Genomic DNA, 22,993 nt, shown 5'->3' with positions numbered 1-22,993 from the left:
TAACTCAATTTTAAAAGATTATTTTGTATAGAAACAGGAGGTAAAATACATATTAGATGCTGGCATTTCAGAACTTTCATCTTGAGAGACTTTGTGTTTCTCTTTTAAGCCTTTTTTTTTTTTTTTTTTTTACATACAATTAGCATATAATAAGAGGTAACTGAACTATAAACCCAGGGACAGATGATTAAAAGTGGGATTTTTTTTTTTTTTTTATCTTAAATGTTGCTTAAATGATAGGTTCACCATGTCAGGTGCCCATATGAACATTGTCCATACTGACCATTAGAAGATCCCTTCATAATGCACTTACAATGTAAATGATGGGAACAAAATCCACAGTCCTCCCTCTGTGCAAAAATGTATTAAAATTTTTTATCTGAAGCTAATATGAAGTTTCAGCATCCAAATTAGTCAAACCAAGTAGATATCTTTCAATGATAGTCTTTTTTTGTACCAAAGTTCCTCTTTTTGTTACTATTCTTCCACCGCAGCTCAACAGGGAATCACTGTCCGAGGAAACACAAAGAGGGAATTTGATGCTAAAAAGACTGTAAATGTGGCGGATATCTACTTGATATGACTAACTCAGATTGCTTCAGACACACTTTTAAATGCATTTTTGCACAAAATGACTGTGTGAACATATTGTTTTGTCCCCCATCACTTACATTGAAAGCACATTTGAAGGGGATCTTTAATAGCCAGTATGAACAGGAGGAAAGATTACAGCGAGGAAAACCTCTGTCAGTGTTCATATGGGCACCTGACTGGTGTTTTAAGACAGAATTAATAAATTGTGAACTTGTCCTTTAATGGAAATATTTTAACTCAGTCTGTGAAGGAGATAAATGTGTGCTTTTAATTCGAAGTTAAATAACGGAAATGACGCGCTGCTAGCTTCGCTGTGATTGGCTGGTTTGGCGGGTTCTTCTTGTAGGAGAAGCAGCGGTCGGGTCCAGCTTGCTAACGAGCCGCGGTGAAGAGCAGTCGACATAACCATGCCTCGTGTTTATATTGGACGGCTGAGCTACCATGTCCGCGAAAAAGACATTCAGCGATTCTTCAGCGGATATGGGAAGCTCATGGAAATCGATTTAAAGAACGGGTGAGTTTTCCGTGAAGACGAGTTAACGTCTGCTAACGTTTCCCAGCCAACAGTTAACCGTTCATGTTAACGACGTCAGCGCTGGGACAGAAACATTTCACTCTTTTTCTGTTAAATGTTTATCACCTCTGCAGTTAACTTCGCTTGGAAGTTTACACCGCGCGTTAATTTTGTTTAGATAGTACCAGTGTTGGTTTAAATGTTTTGTTTCCTTAACTTTGGTCTTGTCTGTGTGGCAAATGTCGCATGGCCAACATGGCGTCTTTGTGTTTGCTACAGCGCGAAGCTAGCGGGCCGAGCTAACGGTCGTTAGTTCAGTGTTTTTAATGGACGTGAGTTTAAACTTTTTGTTGTGACTTTATTCATTTTATGTTTAAACCATGCATTTCCCTCCCATCTCCAGCTACGGATTCGTGGAGTTCGAGGACAACCGGGACGCCGACGACGCCGTGTACGAGCTGAACGGGAAGGAGCTGTGCGGGGAGCGGGTGATCGTCGAGCATGCCCGGGGGCCGCGGCGAGACCGAGATGGCTACGGTGGGGGTTACTGGGGTGGTGGGCGCAGTAAGTGCAGTCTATTACAAGATACCCTCTCTTCCCCTTCCCCTTGGGGTGAGGTGTCGATGTGGACTGCACAGAGAGAGAGAGAGATATTTGATACTGTGTCGCTAATTTAGATTGGCAGCTAAAGTTTACAGATTAATTGACGTTAGAGCAACGTTAATTGACCTTTTCAGTTGACTTGTTGACTCTTGACACACACTCACACACTCTCACACACACACACACACACACACACACACACACACACACACACAAATAATCACGGTTTAGAGCCAGAAGGCTTGAATCCTTGAAAGCTAATGTGTAACGTGGCTGTAAGTTTATTATGGCTCAGGTTGCATGCAAACTTTAAGTTAGTGTTAATATTGATATTATTCATATTCATGTTTTATGTCATATGTAGCAGCATGACTATGAACAAACTTATGTAGTCGATTACAACGGGATTTGTTTTCTTTCTTTCCTTTCTTTTTTTTTTGTTTTAAGTGTTCAGGAGTCCAGTTTAATATTTGTCTTGTGTTGGAGCTCATCCCAGTGAGCAGTTCTCAGTTTTGATCGTCAAGGGTCGGTGACCTGCAGGTTTTTGCTCCTCCCTAGTGATCACGGTCTACACTTGATTGGTCTGTGGGTCATTAGCTATTGGGAAGGGACAACAATCTGCAAGACACAGCCCTGGAGTAGTAGAACTGAGAGTGTAGGATGTAAGAGTTGGCAGTAGTTAAAATGGCCTGAAAGCAGGACTTATCATGCATTACAAAGTCCTCTTGGAAAATTAAGTTTGGTGAGCCATGTTTTGAAGGTGTGAATTTCCCACTTTGCACCTCAAAACAAAATTAATCAGAAATTATCACCACAAACTTAGCTAGTGTAATTTTAGCTTAATCATTAGGAGTAGACTAACATTTTCATGTGAAATGTGTATTTCTAACTTTGGTACATATTTTTATATTCAACATTAACAAAAGTCCTTGATGTTTCAATTTGAAAGAGTCCAGTTGCGGGCTGAGGCTGAGAGTCCATTGAGGCTAAAGATGACTGGCTAAGATGACTGCCTGTCCCGTTTGGCCTTGGCTTTCACCTTACAATGTGTGTGTGACCTTTGCCCCCCCTTGATCCTTGGCTGACCTAACCGGAAGCCATGATGACAGCAGCCTTTTGCCAATAGACCAGGGGCGATGGTGAGGATTGCCATTGGTTTCTATGTTGACAGCAAACATAAGTGGAGCGGCTCTAGTAAAGAACTTGCAATCAAAAAAAAAATGTAAGTGAGAAAACTGGAAAACGAAATTTCAGGCTGACACCCGGTCAAATGGCCTAAAACAAAGATTGGTGTATGTGTCACCGTTCTTAGCTCAATTTGATCTAACGGTGTCCTTGACCGCAACCTATGTGGATGCCTCCTTTCTGTTTGTGTTACAGGGTTCAGAGGTCTTGAAAGAACATCACTGTCCATTTGTTTATGCAGCTAAACCATCACAGTGTGATGTATCGGAGTAAGACAGGCTTTGTATTGCCGGAAACAGATGCAGTGGTGTTCTTTGCAGCAGAGAACAACTTCATTGTTGAACAATGCAAACTTTAAAGAGCCTGTGCATGGGCTTGTAGATCACTTATCTGAAGCTTTGTGTTTGAAAATGGGATCAGAGGGACTCCTTTCATTAGAGCAAATTTATACCCCCTTGGGCTTTTATCTGGCAAGTCACTGCCTTGTTCATTTGATAACCCAGACCAGTAGTTCTTTGTGTTTTGGCCATTTTAGTGTTTTCTAACTTTTTCCATGTGCTGTTGTTTTTAAAGGTAGCGGTTACAGCAGCCGGAGTCGCTCTGGCAGGGATAAGTATGGACCTCCAGTCCGTACTGAGTACCGTCTGGTTGTGGAGAACTTGTCCAGCCGCTGCAGTTGGCAGGACCTGAAGGTACATATTCAAACATAAACTGTTGTTTCTCCTCAGTTAAGTCAACTGTGGTGAATCATCAGATCAAGATGATTTTCACCACTTAAAGGACAGGTTCACACTTACTCAATTCTGTCTTAAAACAACAGTCAGATGCCCATATAAACATTGAAACTTGCTGTAATCATTCCTCCTGTTCATACATGTCATGGCTAATAAAAGATCTCCTTCAAATGTACTTTCATTGTAAGTGATGGGAGCTAAAATCCACCGTGTCCACACAGTCATTTAGTGCAGAAATGTATTTAAAAGGTTATCTGAAGCTTAAATGAGGCTTCAGCAGTCTGAGATAGTCATGTCAAGCCATACCTGCCACATTTAAAATCTTTTTTTAGCATAAAAAGGAGATACTTGAAAAATTGTGAATCTGTTCTTTAACTGTATGGACTTAGTCTACTTAGTCTTTCTAGAAGTCTGCAGTTAGCAGCACATCAGGATTTAATTATTTTTTCTCTCTACACTCTGTTATTCAGGACTTCATGCGTCAGGCAGGAGAGGTGACTTATGCAGACGCCCACAAGGAACGCACCAACGAGGGAGTCATCGAGTTCCGGTCCCACTCGGACATGAAGAGGGCTCTGGACAAGTTGGACGGAACAGACATCAATGGAAGAAAGATTCGTCTAGTGGAGGACCGGCCTCGCAGACGAAGGTCCTACTCTGGCAGTCGCTCCAGGTCGGTGAACCACTGAATCAGTTCTCTGATATTTCAGACTTGCTGTGATGCAAGAAATACCCGCCACGCTCCCCTCATGACACCGCACAAGTGATATCTTGCACAAGAATCTGCTTCTGCATATTTTTAATTTTTGTGCTGTCATCCTCAGATCTCGTAGTCGTCGCCGCTCCCGCAGCAGGAGCCGTAGAAGCCACAGGAGCAGGAGCTCCAGGAGTCGCTCCAGATCCCACTCCAGGTGAGAACAGATCCAAACCAGGAAAAATAAGAATAAAGTACATTTTAGTTTGAGTTTTATGTTTTAATACTGGCATGAAGTATGTAGACCACGTATTTAATGCAGCACCAGACATTGATCAGTTGTGCACGTGTAAGCATTTCTTTTATTCCTTACAGGTCTCGTTCCCGCAGCAACAAGAGACGTCGTCATTCCCGCTCCAGATCTGGAAGGAAGTCTCGCTCCAAGTCAGGAGAAAGCAAATCACGCTCTCGCAACCGCAAGTCCCGTTCTCGATCCCCCAAATCCAAATCTCGTTCACGCTCCCGCAAATCCAGGTCCCGCTCAGCTGAACGGAAATCTAAGTCCCGTTCAAAGAGCCGTTCCAAGGTGAAGTCTGAACGGGATTCGCGCAGCCGATCCAAGGAGATGTCCGGTGAGAAGAAGTCCCGCAGTCGTTCAGCTTCCCCGGTGGAGAACGGGAAGGAGGAGCGTGCCGTAAAATCCGCCTCCCGCTCCCCGTCCCCACAGGAAGACGACCGCCGATCCAAGTCGAGGGAGAAACGTTCGGCCTCCCGCTCAAAGTCCCGCTCAAGGTCTCGATCAGCTTCTCAGGATTAGTGGGAGTAGAGGAGGGAGGCGTTTCTCTGATTGTTGAGCTTGAATCCTTTGCTGTACATAATGAGCAGTTTCTTCATACTGGCTTTATGCTTCCTGACTCGTCTACTTTTCTCCTTCAAGTCTGCACTTCTCTCAAAACATGTTTTAGATGCAGTTTCATCAGAGGATGCACGACAGTGACAGTGACAGGGCTACTTGATCAGTTTCTTTCCAACACAGTCACTTTTTGGAATCATTTTGGTCTTCATCAAATCATCTTCCTCCCAGAAATTATTAATTCTAGTAGTTAAAGTCTCCCAAAAATGTCAACAACTTGAATTAAAATCTATTAGAAGCTTTTTATAGCTGAGTAAGAATTAAGTTGTATTATTTTACTTTGTTGTGTCTCAGTTTGCCACAAATCTTTCTTTGGTTGGTATATTGATGCGGTTCAGTGTCTCATGTCCAGTGACGTCTTGGAGCATTCATGATGTTTGATATGACTGTTTTAGTTTCGTACTTTTTCAAACTGCACAGCTGTGGGAGAAAAGTAGCGTGTGGCTACAGCATCGGAGCGGTCTCCCTTTCATCTGCAGGCTCAGTTGACAGATTCTTTCAGAAAGCAATCTTCATGTTATCTCGCGGCACTAAAATGCACAACTGGGATGTAAGAACATGTACTGCAGAACTGCAAATTTACAAGAAAAGAAAACGATGAGGGTTTGTTTCATGGTTGAACAATTTACATTGTAGATGGACGATTACGATCCCTTTTTAACCTCTTGTACATAGAGCGTGTGATCAGAATTTAAAAGACGTATTCCTCTTTGTTGCTACTTGACTTTTTTGTGTGTGTGTGTATAAATTTGAGCAAGTAATCTGTGGAAAGGCCCATTTTTTACTTTCTGGATTTCAGATTTAGAGCTTAAACGCCTCAATAGCAGTTGCATATCCTGTTTTGCAGCCCAGATTAAGTCATTTTCAATTTGTTTTTGTTTTGTATGCAAGTTTGAATCTGGGTGTTTAAGGAGTTTGTCATGCATCTGCTTGTTTTAAGTGTGCAGCTAATACAGGAGCTTTTGAACTCAAAGGACACATGCATCCTAGTCTCTGGTTACAAAAACATGAAACATCAGTCTCACTGAAAGCGTCCCCTCTCTCCATCTTGTGGGAATAAATTCAGATTATTTTTTTCCTCTCCATGCAAATGAGGTCTAACAGAAAATGTCCTTTTTTTATTGTACGTTCAATTAAAGATCTTAATGAAAAAAAAAACCCTTGTCTGTGATGTCTTTTTTTGTGTTTTTTTTTGTGTCAGGATTGCAAAACCCTTGACTGCAGTATCGACATGACCTACATCTTGCTAATTATATAATAAACGCTGGTTATTAAGGGATGGTGCTTTATGGGTAAAAAAAAAAAAAAAAAACAACAGCAGGATGTGTTGGAGGTGAAAGCAGACGCAGTTTAATTATTGGGAGTAAAATGCGATCGAGCAGCTGTTAAACTGTCCAGGCTGATCGATAGTGCACTACATTATTTTCACATATCGACCATTGCTGAGGTCTTTTCGGCGTTACACGGTACAGCGAGCGGTGACTGTACTCTGGGCCCGCGCATGCGCAGTCGGAGCCCCGGGGCCGCAGGAGATCAGAGCTGGTAAGCCAAATTTCAGTTTCCGAATTGATCCGCAGCCACGAATTTACTTCACATTTCTAATGTTCCTGTAAATATAGCAGACGAGAGCATCTTTAAAACCTCTACAGCTTTAAAGGGACAAGTGTCAGTATGTTTTTGTTTTTTTTTTTCTCTTGAGCTGAAGCGTTTTTTTTTAGCGGTATGATTTACAAGCAACCACAAAGCTGTTCATCTTAAAAAAATATACATTTGGACATGGCAGGCGTTTTAATTGACCTAATTGAATTAAGAAGCAGTCGCGCCGTTGTTACCACGATATATTTAACGCTTAACGTTGTTGGGAGGTAAAAATGTTGCTCATTCATATGAGATGTTGCCGGAATGGGTGACAGGGTTCATTTTTCACTAAATGGGATCTTCACAGGATTTGAGACACTGGTTTTACACATTTTTTTTTTTTTTTTTTGCCTCACGGATTTCAGATCCTCCGCCATTTTAACTGAAATGCTGTGTTTTTTTGTCTGTGTGTGTGTATGTGTGGACTTATGCGTAAATATTGTGTGACCATTTTTGCCTTTTTAATTGGAGGGAATGGGAGCTGTTTAGAAGTCACTCGGGGTCATGTCTGATGATGATGGAGGAAGGCTTCTCTGCTCTGCCGTCATTGTATAAAATGGCACTCATAAATAAATTACTTATTTGATCTTTTTTTTCTGAAGTTGGGGGAAATCTCCCGTAACAATTTGAAGTCTTTCTTCTGTAATTTATTGTTAAATCTTCATTCACATGTCTCAGAGCTTTTTTTTTTGGAGGGAAATAAGAGGCAAAAAATATGCATTTCTATAATGTAATTATGATGGTCATATAATATTCTGATTGATGATTTTCTGTTCAGAAATGGTGTAGCACCAAAGTGGTTTATATTGTCTGTTATTTCATCTATTTCACCTCGTGTTCCTGTGCATTGTATTAATAGCACAGTAAAACCCTTAAAACCAGATCAATCAAACCAGTGTAACAAATGTTTTGAGGACAGAGGATCCAGAAAGACTTAACTGAACATATCCAGTCCTGTCAAGTTTATTTATATTACCTCAAAGTGCTTTACAATATGTTCAACATCCTCTATCTTAAGACTTTTAGATTAAAAAATTAAAAAAAAAAAAAAAAAAAAAAAAAAAGGGGAGAAACCTCCAGATGAGACTTGTTATAGATGTCACACATAGAAGAGCAGAAAGAAACAACTATAGTGAAATTGCAACATGGAGGAACAGAATGACTATTAGGTGAATATAGTGCAAACATTCACTCTATAAATATTATGGATCAGAGAAAATGTCAAGAAACTTTCATCCTTAGTGGCGTCACACACTGGTACGACCACAAGGACGCATGTTGTTAATGCTGTAAACTGGTTTCTCTGTTAAACCACTAAGCTCAATGCTTCCTGTGCTTCATCCTCTTCCAGCGCTCCGGAGTAAAGCACAGGGACGCCGTTATGAGTGCCAAAGTCAACATGGAGGCTCCGCCACCCAAAGAACCCGATTGCACCCCTTTGGCCCCGTCCTCTTCGTCCCCCAGCGAGACCGTCCTCATCTGCGGCAGCGACGGTGTGGCCAAGAAGGCTCGACCCCAGACCCACACCACCACCGCTCTGCTCCTACCAGGTGAGCACTGGAGGTCGTCTGAGGCCGCAGTGTCCTTAAGCAAGACCCTGACCTCTGACCTCCTTGTTGTGAATGTTGCCACGATGATCAAGTATCATCTTTAAAAAGCAGCTTATTTATTCTCCACAATGTTTCACTTTACTGGGATTATATCCAGAAACCAGGAAACTCATCTTGTTTCATCTAATGTTTCATAATCACATGTGTTATTGTTATTTTAATGTATTGGATAAATATGTCAATCATCACCTAAAGTCTCTCTTAAAGATCCTCGTGACATGTTTTAAGACAAATAAAAATATTCTGCTTCAGAGCAGCCAAATATTTGATGGTTCAGGCTTCTAAAAGTGAAGATTTGCTGTTTTTTACTTTTTATATATGACAGTTAATTTAATATCTTAACATTTAATTGAAGACATTGACCTCTGAGGAATTGTGAATGCCATTTTTTCACTATTCTTTTTAACATTTCATAGTCTAAACGATTAATCAACTAATCGAGAAATCGATAATGAAAACACAACCCTGCTCTGAATAATAATTTCTGTCTGCTGGATGCACGATGTCTCCTCTTTCACTGGAAAGACAACCCTCAGTGTTTGTGCTCTGGAGGCTTCAAGTTTCCACATCACTCTTCTGTCATAATCATACTTGTCTGAACACGTCTTAAACTCAGACTCAAGGTGAGCACAGAGAAACTTTCCCCCTTCAGCAGATGAACATGAAAACAGCCTTTTAGTGTCAAACTCTGCACAGTGAAGCTCAAACATCCAACTGAAGTCACAAGAAGAAAAACATACTTCTGAGCAGAGGCTCGACTTTTAGAAAACAGGTCTTGATTTATGAAGGTCAGGATATTTTCTTTGAGATTATAATCAATTGATGTACAAATGTAAAATTCAGTGTAGTGTCTGTCTATCAACATGGCGGTCTCTTTTGTTTATAACAATTACTGCATGCCTCTAAATGTACATGATAATGATTTATTGGTGTGAAATTGTAATAAGCTCCTTTAAAAACTGGCATCATCTTGTTCTTTTGGACCTGAGTCAGTATTTAGATGTAATGATAATAACTAATTAACATAACTATAAAGTATTAGATGTTACCTAATTATTTTATGTAGAGTGGGAACATGTCATGTTGTTGTAAAGCTGAAGAAACACTGGTCTCCAGTAACACATGCTAACATAGATTGTATCCGGACAATTTAGCTCTATTGTATCGGAAATTTGCTTTTCATTAAGAGTTTTTGACGTGTAGTGAGTTACATGTTGAAAACAGGTAGAAAAATGATACAATACAATATAAAAAGACTAAGAGTCTTCAGCCTTAGCTAGATGCTAACTCATTCACAATGACAATGCTAACGTGCTGATGTTTTGCAGGTAAAATGTTTACAATATACATTTTACAATTCACATTTTAGTTTAGCATGCTAACATTTGCTACGTAGCACAGAACAAATTACAGTTGAGGCAGATCGGTGTGTCATTAGTTTTGTTGGTATTTGGTCATAAACTGAAGTACAGGACAAATTGAAACGTTTACCTGATGATGACGCAGGATGAAAAGCCACGTGGGAACAACATTTGATGACAGTCCATTTAATCATTGTTTAGACATTTCACTAAAAACTACAAATGTGAACCTCATGGTGGCGCCACATGAAAAGTCAACGAATCTCTTAAGTCAGTAGGATTCATCCTGTGGGAACCATGAACGTCTGTACAAAATTTCATGGTGATCCATATGATAGTTGTTGAGATATTTCAGTCTGGACCAAAGTGAACCGCTAATGTGGCTAAAAATAAGATAACATAGCAAACTGTGCCTTCTTGGGTGAGCTACATTTGAATTCATTTCGCTCTACAGCTCCTGTTCCCGGCCATCAGAAGGTGGAGGTGACTCCAGCTGTTACCGTGGGAGACCCGGGTAAAGGAGGCAGGGTCACTGAGACAGCCAAGCCCACCCTGACAGCACAGGTGGGCGGGGCTTGTAGCATCGTCCACGTCCTTGAATGGAAGGAAGGGATGGCCATCCTGCCCAGCAGCAACCTCAAGGTAAAGAGATGTTTCCGACATGGCTGCTCTCCCGTCATAACATCGGCTTTAGAGCGGATTTAAAGATCTTTATCTCTTATTTTCTCCGATAACAAGTTTTTATAGATTATCCTCGTTGGTCATTTTGTAAAGTCCCATCAAACTTATTCTCACAGCAGTTAAATGAACTCACACTAGGGCTGAGCAATATATCGATATTATATTGATATTGTGATATGAGACTAGATATCATCTTAGATTTTGGATATCGTAATATCATGATATGACATAAGTGTTGTCTTTTCCTGGTTTTAAAGGCTGTATTACAGTAAACTGATTAATTTGCTGAACTTACCAGACTCTTCTAGCTGTTCTGTTATTTGCCTTTAAACACTTTTTTACCCATTATTTATTAAAAATCTCATTTTGTTAATATTTTGTGAAAGCACCAATAGTCATCTCTACAATATTGTTGTAATATCGATATCGAGGTATTTGGTCAAAAATATCATGATATTTGATTTTGTCCATATCGTCCTAATTCACACTTTTAGCAGGAACCTCTGTTCAGTAGATCAACTGCAGCGAGATAACGCTAAACAAGGTCCACATCGGTTAAATGTCAGGAAAGAAAAAAAGATTCATGATTTTACAGATTCACCACTGGAAACGTAGTTATAATGATTCAGGCAACACTGTATATTGTGTAACTATAATGTGTCAAATGCTTTTATTCTAAATGGGTTGAAGAGACACGATAAAACATCATGATACATTTTGACAGATGGATCCATTGATGCGAGCGAATATGTGTGTGTGTGTGTGTTTGTGTGTTGTAGTTCTGTGTGAGTGACGTAGGAGCGCTGAGCACACTGATCACCCCAGGGACCACTAGCAGCACCACTGAACCAGCAGCAGGGACTTCTGGGAGATCCAATGACGCAGAAAGCGCTCCTCCAGACAAGCCAGGTAGAGTCATGGAAACAGGTTACATAAGGATGTAGTGATGTCAGCGACTGAACACTAAATACTGCAGTTAAGAGAAACACTTGAGAAGCTGTATCTGCCCGCAGGATCCGCTGATTAGATCATTCAAACGCTTCACACAAAATTAAATACGCCGATCTGCTACTTTACTTTGGTTTTAGATGCATCGCATTGAAAGTCAAATGAGCGATCTTGATTATTTTCATGAACTAATACTGAATACGCACTCAGTAAATCGAGTGTTTCACCAAAGATAAATACCACTGAACAGTTTCTGGACTGATTCCCAGCAGCTCCGCTTTGTCGTCATTATATCATCAATCAGCCTTTATTTAATTTCTGGTCACTCAGGACAATTTGTACCAGTGAGGACAGAAAAACGATTATGTCATGAAATATTCACCCTAATCAGTGACTCATTATGAAACATTATACAATATATAACATATTGTGTAAATCATCTCCTATAATATAACACATATTCAATCAATAAAGCCTTTGTATGAATCACTGTTGCTTTCTGTACACGGCTGCAGTGTCACTTGAAGTCTGATCTTTTCAGTGATTCACTTGTGCGTGTATTAAGCAGAAATGAGCAATAATTACATCAGCTGCAGCAGAGCTCCTCTTGACGAGTGAAGAGAAAGCAGCTGCAGGTTCATGTTGAACATATCAAGCAGGCAACGCTCAGATGTTCCAAATCCAGCTGAAAAATAAAAAAGATCAAAGTAATCGATAAGTAGAGGAAGAACCCCTTTTCCCTCGAGAGCATCTTTGATGTATCGCTGACTGAAATACAGTATGTTACTGCAGTTTTCATGCAACGCAGAGCTTTTTGGCTCAAAATGCAGTGATTGATTCAAAGATAATTGGACGCACTAGATCGTAGCTCCAAAGTTTTCTTGTTAGTGACTGAAAAAGGCGACGTTTCATCCTCATCGGATCTTCATCAAAATAATTTATATCTTTGCATATTTTGTGTTGAATCTTGTAGGACAACAACTAGCCTAATGATTATTTTCATTATTGATTAATCTGTCGATCATTTTCTCGATTTATCCATTAGTTGTTTGGTCCAGAAAATGGTGAAAAGTCCAAGATGACGTCCTCAAATGTTGTGTTTTGTCCACAACCTAAAGATATTCAGTTTACTGTCATAGAGGAGTAAACAAACCAGAAAATATTCACATTTGAGAAAGAAAAAATGACTCAAAACTGTTAATGGATCATCAAAATAGCTGGCGATTAATTTAATAGTTGACAACTAATCCATCAATCAACTGATCGTTGCAGCTCTAGAATCTTGAAAGTGAGAAATTAACAACTATATTAGCCTGAAAAATTATTAAGCTCAGTAAATCCTGAAGGAACGGAGCCGAAGAAACACCAGACTGAACATTAGTGACAAACACAAGTGTTAAGTTTTAACGTTCCGCTTGTAAGTGAAAATAACAACAGAAAACGTACAGTTTATAATGACACTAGGTGACCGTTCATGTTCAAACCAGCTTACAAGCTAGTTAACCGGACTAATGCACCTTCATCACCATGGCGGACATTGTTTCTAGTTAGTTATAAGAAATAACCAGATATCTAACATGAGCTATGTGACTCCGCCCGCTGAGCTTTAAATACACAGATACTAAAATATCAGCCTCCAGAGCAGCTCAGACATGTTTTATCACTAAAACATCACCGAGCCTGTTCTTTATATTTCAGATGTGTCAGCTCCTGTCAGCTCTGTGAGAGGTGCAGCTGTGCAGCCAGAGAGGCCGGTTCAGGCCAAACCTGAAGTCCAGGTTGGTCCGGGCCAACAGAACCACGATCCCAGAGCTCAGAGGACCTACACAGAAGAGCTACGCAGAGAGCCAATCACTGACAAGTATGTTCATTGCAGCTGATTTCATATTCACACATGTATCTTCACATACACACATGTCATGTACAGTTACACACACACACTCTTTCCTTCCTCCCTAACACACATGCCTTGGTTTGAAACACACCCTCACTGCAGGCATTCTGGGAAACCTAAGACATCATTAATGTGATTAGATGAGATTAGATAACACTGTTAAAGGGGAAACTTATCTAGTCATCCTCACTCTGTGACAAACAACAAAAGATACACAAGTCAGACAACATATGAAAGACATACAGCAGTAACACGAACTCACAGATTAATAAATAGTGACTGAGCTACAGGAGGAAGGTGGGTTCACCAGAACTGTACAAGAAATCACAACAAAATATCAAAGAAGATAAAAAAATAAGGACTCAGATTACAGACGGGTGATGTGTTCAGACTTGAGGAACACCGTCTGCACTCTCTGCTCCTCAGGAGGAGTGTCGGGGTGGAGAAGGTGCCAGCTGGCGGGAGGGTCTCCTCCCTTAACCCCGATCACCTGAAACCCATGAGGAAGAGGAAGAGGAAGGAGTACCTGAGTCCCTCTGAGGAAGACTCCGACATGGAGGGCACGGTAGGTTTAACATCCACACATAACATGATGTTGTCATATCAGTCGCAATGTTGCAAATCATGACTGAAAGTCCTTGAAAATAATACAAACTGTTCAACAATAATTTGCTCTAATTTGAGTGATAATATTGTGTCCAGTCGCTACATGTTTGGCTGTTTTTTACTCTCTGTACTTTGGAAACAAACAGACAGCAGAGTAAAGGTCATTTGTGTTGAAAATGGAGACTTTTTTTGAATTTTTATTCCATGTTTTTTTTTTAGGATGAGAAAATGGATGATTCTAAAGCAGACGGCAGACACATCAGAGGAGGTTGGAATCATTTTTCTGCATCTGTCTTTGTCTTATGTCTTATATCATCCTTTGTCACGCTTCTTTTTGCTCATTTGTTGGCTTTTCTTCAGTTCCTTTCCTGCTCACAGGACAGTTAGAGGAATGGACGTTAATAATATAATGTTGCAGTGGTATCAGACACTGAATGTAAAGTAATATTTTACTCTGAGATGAACATTTTCACTTAAAATCACAGGAGCAGTGATCTTCCTGTCTTTCTGTTTCACCATTAAAGTCTTTCAGTTTGAGGCTTGAGTGCTCGTGATGTCTTGTTGTTGCTTTAAATTAATCAGCTTGATTGGTATTTGTGGTGAAGGTGGAGACAGTAAGACAGAGCAGTGGACGTGGGCCCAGTATCTGGAAGAAACCAAAGCTGTCGCTGCTCCCAACAAGCTTTTCCAAGAGGTACGTTTGAGTTGAATATTCAGAGTGTAGTTTCAGCCTGAGCTGGTGAGTGGCACATACACGCAGCTTCACCCAGCACACACGTCATTTTTAATGACTTCTTTTACTACCACTGCAGCTCCGCTTATAGCACAGAGACACATCTGATGCTCTGAGTGAACAAATAGTACAAGAATGCAAAAAAATGTAAATTTTCCTGAGAGATTTTCTGTCCTAGTAGAAATAAAAAAAAATCACTAGTTCAGGAAAGTCCATTTGCTGTGATCTGATTTCGTCTGTTCTTTGCCCAACTTCTCGAGAAAATCTAATTTGTTTTCACTTTATTTTAATCGTTATGTTCTCTATGGAAACATTTGCTTTTTTATCCTGTGTGTCCAGACCCAGAGAGTGCCGACAGTGAAGAACGGTTTTAAACAGGGGATGAAGCTGGAGGGCATCGACCCGCAGCATCCGTCCATGTACTTCGTCCTCACTGTGGCCGAGGTGAGCCAGACGTCCATTAACACGGTCGATGGACTCTAATGGGCAGGATGATTATTGAGGATTAAAAATCACCGTTCACTCAAAAGACTCGCTCCGAGGAGCTCAGCCCACTTTCTCTAATCATGTCATGTTGTCATGCAGGTCTGCGGTTACCGGCTGCGGCTCCATTTTGACGGCTACTCTGACTGCCACGACTTCTGGGTGAATGCCAACTCACCAGACATCCACCCTGCGGGCTGGTGTGAGAGCACAGGACACAAACTGCACACTCCCAAAGGTCAGAGGTGACAACACTCTGAACACCATCAAAGACCAAACAGCATTTAAACAGAATAAAATAACACAACAAAAAAAACCCTGAATCCTGTTAATCGTCTCTTTCCTTATTCTCTCCTCCAGGTTGTAAAGAGGAAGAGTTTACCTGGACCAACTACCTGAGAATGACTAAAGCACAAGTGGCTCCCAAAGAACTCTTTGCCAGTCCTGGGAGGGTAACTGCCACTATATAATATACGGTAGTTGTATAATCAACAAGCATGAATGGATGAGGTGAATGATTTAGTGTTGGGAAACCAGTAAACGAGGTTGTTAGGTATTTATAGTTTTTTGTCTAAGTCGGACTTTCTTCTGCACTGCAGAGCAATCTGTCGCCCTTTTTAATGATTTATGACTGAATAAATAAATTTAGAAACAGTCAAACAACACGATGAATTTTTCAAGGGTTCGGTTTCTGTATCACATCGTGTATCCTGTCTCGTTTTCCTCATGTGCGCCTGCCGTGTAATATCTAATATTTCTGCTTTTTGTGTAGATCGATGTGAAGAGCAGTTTTGAGATAGGAATGAAGCTCGAGGCCGTCGACCGCATGAACCCCTCCCTCATCTGTGTAGCAACCATCACTGACGTGGTGGACGACCGCTTCCTGGTTCATTTTGACAACTGGGATGACACATACGACTACTGGTGAGCCTCACAAACATCAGGGATATGATTTTTAAAAAAAAACATCTAGAATTAATATGATACCAAACAGCTGTAAAGAAACTGAAGCTGGTGAGTCATGAATCTGTTTAAATAGTTTCCCACAAGTCTGTTGGCTGATTAGACCTCTTCTCAGGATTGTATGGGCGTGCACAGACCGCTTGATTGACAGCTCCCTGACTTTTGTTGCAGCTGTTAGAGCGTGACGTCTTGTATTTTTACCTACACTCGGTGTGCTGCTGTTTGTCTTGTAATGTTGTTATTTAAATGAAGCTTCATTATGTATTTGCCAGCACGGCTCCGCCAAACACAAACCTGAGCAGAGGTCTAATCAAGCAAATAATTAAAAGCGCTTACGTGGTTGTGCTGAGTCTTTAAAGCTGCAATATACAATCTATACATGGTCACTAGGGGGCAGAATAACTCAAAAACAACCTGACATATAATCACCATATACAGTTGCTATGGATACAGTGTTAGTAGACAGTACTGACACATCCAGCAGACATTGTTTGTTCTCAAGTCATGTCTTTGTTCACTTGGATTTCAATGCCAACATCCATTTTCCTTTCAGCTCTTGTTTGTTTTCAACCAGCTTCTGAGAAAATATCTGTTCCCTTTAAATGCTCCACTTTCTTCACCAGCCTCTCCATAACTGTGTGTTTTTTACAGTCTGTCAGTGGGTTTATCAGAGCTTTTGGCTGCATGAAACCTAGTTGATTACAGCGCTGACATGAACCAGACTAGTAAATATGTTGTAAACTGACAACAACGAGCTAAAAGAGGCTCAGCAGAGCTGCAGAGCTGGCTGATCGTTTTCTCCTTGTTAGTACAAAGCTTTAAATAAACATCAGCCACATCCTCCATTTACAGTGAAACCATCAAACTGCAGCTTTGCTTGTTTATTATCATTTCTTTCATCACCATTTTTGCTTATAACACTTGTTGTTGTTGTTGCTGTTGTGTGTTAAAATATGCAGGTGTGATGCCAGCAGTCCGTACATTCACCACATTGGTTGGTGCCAGGAGAGGAACCTGCCATTAACACCACCTCAAGGTGACCAGTGTTTCTCCTTGTAAATCTTTCATCATGTTCATTAAATGGGTCATAAACTTCAAAAACAACTCTTGTCCTTTTTGTTCCTTTCACTTCTATTAAACATGTGAATACAGCATGGCATAGGCATGAGTCACTAATTACACAAATCACAGATTAGTGGATTGTTGAGCCAGTGGAAGAGAGTATGTAGGCGATGAATGTTTGTATTTCCTGACTGATGTGAATTTAATTTCTGTTGCACCAGATTATCCAGATCAGGCTCTGTTCTCCTGGTCTCACTACCTGGAGGAGACTGGCTCCAAGGCGGTGGCAGCTGACGCCTTTAAAGTGGTGAGAACAATGAATAAATGTATTATTTTTGATTTCATTCACAGTATTGTCAGAGATTTTTACACTTTGGCCTCTAGTTGAACAGCAGTGTGGTTTCTGGCAGAAACAGCAGCGACAGTGAGGAAAAAAATGTAATAATGGCAGCAGCCGAATCGTATGAGATTTGTAACTTCTTTAGCCTGCAGACAAACCAAATCATTTATACTGTAACTACATGAGCTCCTGGACAGAAATCTGAGGTGGAAAAGATAAAGAATTACTGATGTGCCTTTAACAACGCTGCAGTTAGTACATGAGGAACAGCTGAGGTGTGACTTTATATCACAGATGTTGATGCACATGTACTGTTTGCAGTTTAAAGCGGTATAAAAACATAAATACTAGAAATTAAGTTTGCTGCCTGTAAAGCAAATGGAAAGTATTTTTGTTCAGTTTTTTGGCTGAACATACTAATTTAATTGAAAAAAATTTTTTCCCATCATCCACTGCTCTTTTACTAGCGTGCAGCCCACAGCTTCCAGCCTCAGATGAAACTGGAGGCAGTGGACAAGAGGAGTCCTGGTCTGATCAGGGTGGCTACAGTGGAGGAGGTGGAGACTCACCGCATTAAGGTACTGATGGTTTTCATGTACCCCATATGTATGTGTGTGTGTGTGTGTGTGCAGTATTTATACGTGTCCTAGCTTCATCTCTGTTCCTATTTCAGATCCATTATGATGGTTGGAGTCACGTCTATGACGAGTGGATGGACTCAGATCACCCCGACATCCATCCAGCAGGCTGGTGTGAGATGACCAATCATCCGCTCAAAGTTCCCCCACGGGACCCCAAAACACACCAGCCACACGGTAGCTACCAGCAACACTTCAGGCAAAACAGGAAGTTACAACAATAAATATTTTGTGCTCTGAGTCGTTGATAAATCCCACAGGATTAGCTGAATGTATCTCCTGTGATGCCCCATATAATGACATGTAAATGATAATTGAACTGGCAAATAGAAAAGTAAAAGGGGACGCAGTTGGTGAATTGGGGAAAATATATATATTTTTTGTATTTTCTGTACATGCCCCTTTTTTGTCATTTTGTGTTGTTATTTTCAGTTAAATCCTGTATATAGAGATTTATTTCCAGTTAAAACTCTCCTGACAAGTTCACCTTCAATTCATTTAGGAATGACTCATCAGTGATTCATCTTTGTTTATTTATAACATTATTTAAATCTGATCTATGTATGGGGGAGGACAAGTCTGTCCAGAGAGGGTCGTCACCATGTATCCACGTACACCAGGGGTCAGCAGTTAGGTTCAACCACTCATCGTGGGGCTGTTAACCAGTGCAGTGGAAAGACAGACTTATGTTTTGTTTATTTATTTTAATTCATTCAAGAAGAAAATAGATTTATAAGACAGTTAAGAACTGTATCTGAGGGGGGAAATCCACATCAACACACCATTTCTGTTTGACTGCCAACCATTTGTGTTTGTGAAGAACAAATCTGTTCTGATCTCACAGGCTAAAGTTGTGGAATTCACACATTAAACTTTAATCTCTGGGAGGTTTATTAGACTTAATTTCAGCACCATTCACTGTTCAAATCACATGAAGCAACCATAGTTTTAATTCCTCTCCTCGTGTGGGGACAGTGTTTGATGTAACAAGGTTATATTACAATAATTAAAGGAGCCTTGTGTTTATTTTATCTACAGTAGATTTGTGAAAAATTATGTTAAAGTTTTGTTTCAAACTAAGAAAATCAAAACTTTCATCAGGGGGCCAAATATTTTTGCTGCAAGGCCGGATTTGGCCCACAGGCCGCCATTTGCCTAACATTGATGTACAGTATGTGTGTTGTTGTGTGTGTGTATATATACATGTGGGGGGTCATGTGTCTGTACTATATCCGTTTATATATTCAGGACCGAGGGAGCCTCCTGCTACAGCCCAGTCCACCTACCCCTCCTCTGTTCCCTGTAAACCCATCAGCCACCCCAGAGCCAACAAGTACAGCTTCCACAACAGGTCAGAACTGAACTGAGCTCATCGAGTCATTTCATGGATGCTTTACTCTACAGGACCAACTCATCCTGACATCAGTTTTGGCCCCTGAAAGAATGTTTGTGTCTGTCTTTGAAACAGGAAGTGTCCGACTCCTGGTTGTGACGGCTCAGGCCACGTGACCGGCCGTTTCACCGCCCATCACTGCATATCCGGCTGCCCGTTGGCTGAGCGTAACCAGGGTAGGCTGAAGGCCGACTTGTCAGACTCGGAGTGCAAGAGGAACCTCTTCTTCGGCCAGAGGACCAAGAAGACCCATTACCGTGGCAGGTAAAGGTGTCTTTTAAGTATGTGTGCACGTTTTTGCTTTTTATCTCACATTAATCTTCTCCTCTGTTTTCAGGATCGGTCGTCCTCCCAAATACAGGAAGAACCAGCAGAGAGACTATCAGAGTGAGTTTTCTAAATGCACTTTCCATGTCCGACTTTTTACTCAGCAGCGTCTGTCAAACCTGCAGCTTCATTTTGCTTTAAGGAGTGAATTTCAGTTCATGTCACCTGCAGGTGTGACGGTTGTTTCTGAATCTTTTCTACGCTGAAACAAACACCAGATTTTTGAAAATTTGGGATATTGCTGCATGAACATTGGCAGCTTCAATCTGAAATATTTGTGTTCATGTCATGAATCAGCAGCAGTTGAATCTTGACATGTTTGTGTGTGTGTGTGTGTGTGTGTTCGTGGTCAGACATGTCCTCAGAGGGTGTGTATCCGTCACTGTTTATGTCAGCTCTGAGCGGTCAGTCAGACAGGACTCTGTCTCTGTGCTGGGAGCAACACTGTAAGCTGCTGCCCGGCGTTCAGGGCATCCACGCCAGCCAGGTGGCAGCATGGAACGTGGAAGAAGTGAGAAAACATTGTCTTCTTATGTATTTATTTATCTTCTTTCTCTGACAGCTCTGATTCCTCTGACTGTCTGAAATCTGATTCATTTGTGCTGCAGGTCTTCAGGTTTGTCCAGAATCTAATCGGCTGTGAAGAACAGGCTCGTCTCTTCAAAGAAGAGGTGAGACCACCAATAAGACGATTATCCGCACAACAGAGCAGTTTGTTGTTCGCAGCAGTAAACGACAAACCTTCTCTTGACCTTTCACCTCTACGTCCATTCACATCACCTCTATTTTGTTTGCGTCTCCCCCCCCAGATGATTGACGGGGAAGCCTTCCTGCTGCTGACTCAGACCGACATTGTGAAGATCATGAGCATCAAGCTAGGCCCCGCCCTCAAGATCTCCAACGCCATCCTCATGTTCAAGAGCACAGACGAGGGACTCAAGTGATCCCGCCCTCACTCACCAGGCGCCAGGCCGCCGATCATCATGTGCCAAATCCATTCTGTCGCAGGGAAAAAGACCCTGAACCCTTTTTCATGTGTTTGGTGTCCTGTACCCATCAGAGAGAGGGAGGGGGGGGGGGGGGGGGGGGAGGTCCGATCAGGGTTAAAGGGTTAAAAAAGGAGAAGTTGGAGGAAATACAGATGCTTTTTGGAGACTAATGGAGGAAACTGGTGTGAAAGGCTTTTAAACTGGATAGAAGGTGGTTGGGGTGTGTGAGGGGGAACATCGGATGATTTCCGAGTTTGGTGCTTTTCACAACTGATGCGTTTGGTTCAGTATCTGGGTTCAGTCATCACCAAAACCCCCTAAACATCATCGGCCATGTTTCACATCAGCTACAGATCTGCGGTAAACGGTTTCACCAAAACGTCCATTATGTACATTTACATCCACCTTTTATGCTGAAGTTGAATTTGCACTTTATTTGTGGAATATTAAAGTGAAAATAGTAGAAATTCAAACAACTGTAAACAGGTTTCTGTGCTCAGCTGAGGTGGGAAATGCTCTGTATCGATGCAGAGAAGATTTCCTAACAAATATTTTTAAATAAACATCCTGCTGCACAAACACACAAACCAGTATTAATACATTTAATGAGTAAAGGCAGCCTTTCTATTGATGTGTGTAAAACAGGCCAATTCAAACCATACTTACTTCACCTTGCAGAGGTGGACTTGGATAAATTTTACACATGACCACATTTTGATGAGAATCGTACCCAGATCTGGACTAAACCTGTCAGTTTGAGAAAATATGACTCGAAGTTGAAATCAACAAAATGGGGAAAATACTGAAAATACTGGATGTTCAAACAGGAACTGAGGAAAATGTAAATGTTGAGTAAAAGGGAAGAAATGGGGAGGACTGTGGGCAGGGTGGAAAAGTGGCCAAAATATATGTATACTGTATATATATGAGAGGAGTTTAATGCAGTAGATGAGGCTGGTCAGTGAAGCTCTAACAAGCTTCATGTTTTGTGCAATAAAAAAAAAAAGACAGAAGTACTGTATTCAGTAACACTTAATATAACAGCTCCTCCTCGTTATCAGAGTCATTCTTCACACCGCAGCAGAATGACGAAGCTGCTTGGAAAAGGTGCCAACCTTTTCTCAGTTTCCTTATTATTCTAAAGTATTAGTCATTTGTGTTTAATGCCTCAAAACTCTTCTCACTGTACTTTGTACTCACTGCTGCGATAACGTGATGCAGGAGCTGTCATTTCAAGTGTCGTCCTCTGATCCAGAATCTGAGTGAAAGAACAGAAAAACAACACAGCGTTTTGAGTTTTTATCTCTATATGCAAAAGATGTTCAATTATTTTTTTGAAAAGATGAAAAGGACACTTTGCATTGGCAATTTTAGCACAACTGTGAGACCCAAATGGATTTTTTCCACTGATATTACCACACTTGGTCACTAGAGAGTGTAAAAAATCCACGTTCTGAAGCACTATAAACACGGATTTGGGATCTAGCCAACAGAGCTTGTTGCAGTTTACATGTGGTGGAAACTCAGTTCAGAGTGTGTTCTTTGAAATGTTTACATTTTATGTCAGAACTGGTTTAAAAAAAAAAAAATACCGTATGGATTTGATATTGTGAGATGAAAGTTATTTTACTGGAGTGTTTTAAGGGCTTTTGGAATCTCGAATATTACTTCTTTGTGTGTCTCTCTGGTGGGATTTGTGTGTGTGTGTGCGTGTGTGTGTGTGTGTGTGTGTGTGTGTGTGAGTGCGCGTGTCAAGATAATCATGGGTCACAAATGTCATTCAATCCATATGAATTAATAAACGTCCAAAGCTGTCTTCTTTCTCTATGTCTTATATCAGGGATCACACACACACACACACACACGCACACACAGCATTTCCTGTGCAGGTGTGTTAAAGGGAGAGAGATTCACTGCATGTGTGTGTGAGTTGCACTATTGACTATAAACTTACTTTGCTTATATCACATCCCCCTATTGACTATATTGTCGTCAACAGTTGGCTGTGGTGGTGACAACTGGCTCCACGCCCTTTATGCTTCCTCCGCTTATCTCCTTGTTCCACGGCAGCAGAGAGCGGGGACACGGGT

The 22,993-nt window shown here is 41.0% G+C and overlaps 2 protein-coding genes across 6 annotated transcripts; both read left to right on the top strand.

The window, feature by feature from the left end:
• The first annotated feature begins 924 nt into the window (after positions 1–924).
• Positions 925–6,393, top strand: LOC122981996 (serine/arginine-rich splicing factor 6-like). 3 transcript variants are annotated; one of them, XM_044350919.1, is made up of 6 exons: positions 925–1,108; positions 1,512–1,645; positions 3,470–3,588; positions 4,101–4,303; positions 4,455–4,541; positions 4,700–6,393. In XM_044350919.1, the coding sequence occupies exons 1-6, from the start codon at positions 1,002–1,004 to the stop codon at positions 5,139–5,141; spliced, it is 1,092 nt and encodes a 363-aa protein (XP_044206854.1). In that variant the 5' UTR covers positions 925–1,001; the 3' UTR covers positions 5,142–6,393. The 3 variants fall into 3 exon arrangements, with proteins under 3 accessions (XP_044206854.1, XP_044206853.1, XP_044206855.1); XM_044350918.1 differs by having other exon boundaries at positions 1,512–1,672; XM_044350920.1 differs by lacking the exons at positions 925–1,108; positions 1,512–1,645 and adding an exon at positions 2,856–2,933.
• Positions 6,394–6,627: 234 nt separating this feature from the next.
• l3mbtl1 (L3MBTL histone methyl-lysine binding protein 1) lies at positions 6,628–22,717 on the top strand. Of its 3 annotated transcripts, none has more exons than XM_044350915.1 (22): positions 6,628–6,779; positions 8,227–8,425; positions 10,301–10,488; positions 11,307–11,436; positions 13,174–13,336; positions 13,796–13,934; positions 14,195–14,243; positions 14,581–14,669; positions 15,048–15,152; positions 15,294–15,429; positions 15,552–15,643; positions 15,964–16,115; positions 17,114–17,190; positions 17,438–17,523; positions 18,024–18,134; positions 18,230–18,371; positions 19,443–19,545; positions 19,663–19,851; positions 19,925–19,974; positions 20,268–20,425; positions 20,523–20,585; positions 20,724–22,717. In XM_044350915.1, the coding sequence occupies exons 2-22, from the start codon at positions 8,257–8,259 to the stop codon at positions 20,856–20,858; spliced, it is 2,526 nt and encodes an 841-aa protein (XP_044206850.1). In that variant the 5' UTR covers positions 6,628–6,779; positions 8,227–8,256; the 3' UTR covers positions 20,859–22,717. The 3 variants fall into 3 exon arrangements, with proteins under 3 accessions (XP_044206850.1, XP_044206851.1, XP_044206849.1); XM_044350916.1 differs by lacking the exon at positions 6,628–6,779 and adding an exon at positions 6,797–6,902; XM_044350914.1 differs by lacking the exon at positions 6,628–6,779 and adding an exon at positions 6,798–6,906.
• Positions 22,718–22,993: the final 276 nt, after the last annotated feature.

Source organism: Thunnus albacares, chromosome 5, assembly GCF_914725855.1.
Source record: "Thunnus albacares chromosome 5, fThuAlb1.1, whole genome shotgun sequence".
NCBI classification, from domain to species: Eukaryota; Metazoa; Chordata; class Actinopteri; order Scombriformes; family Scombridae; genus Thunnus; species Thunnus albacares.
This window is presented reverse-complemented; position numbering and strand designations above follow the sequence as displayed.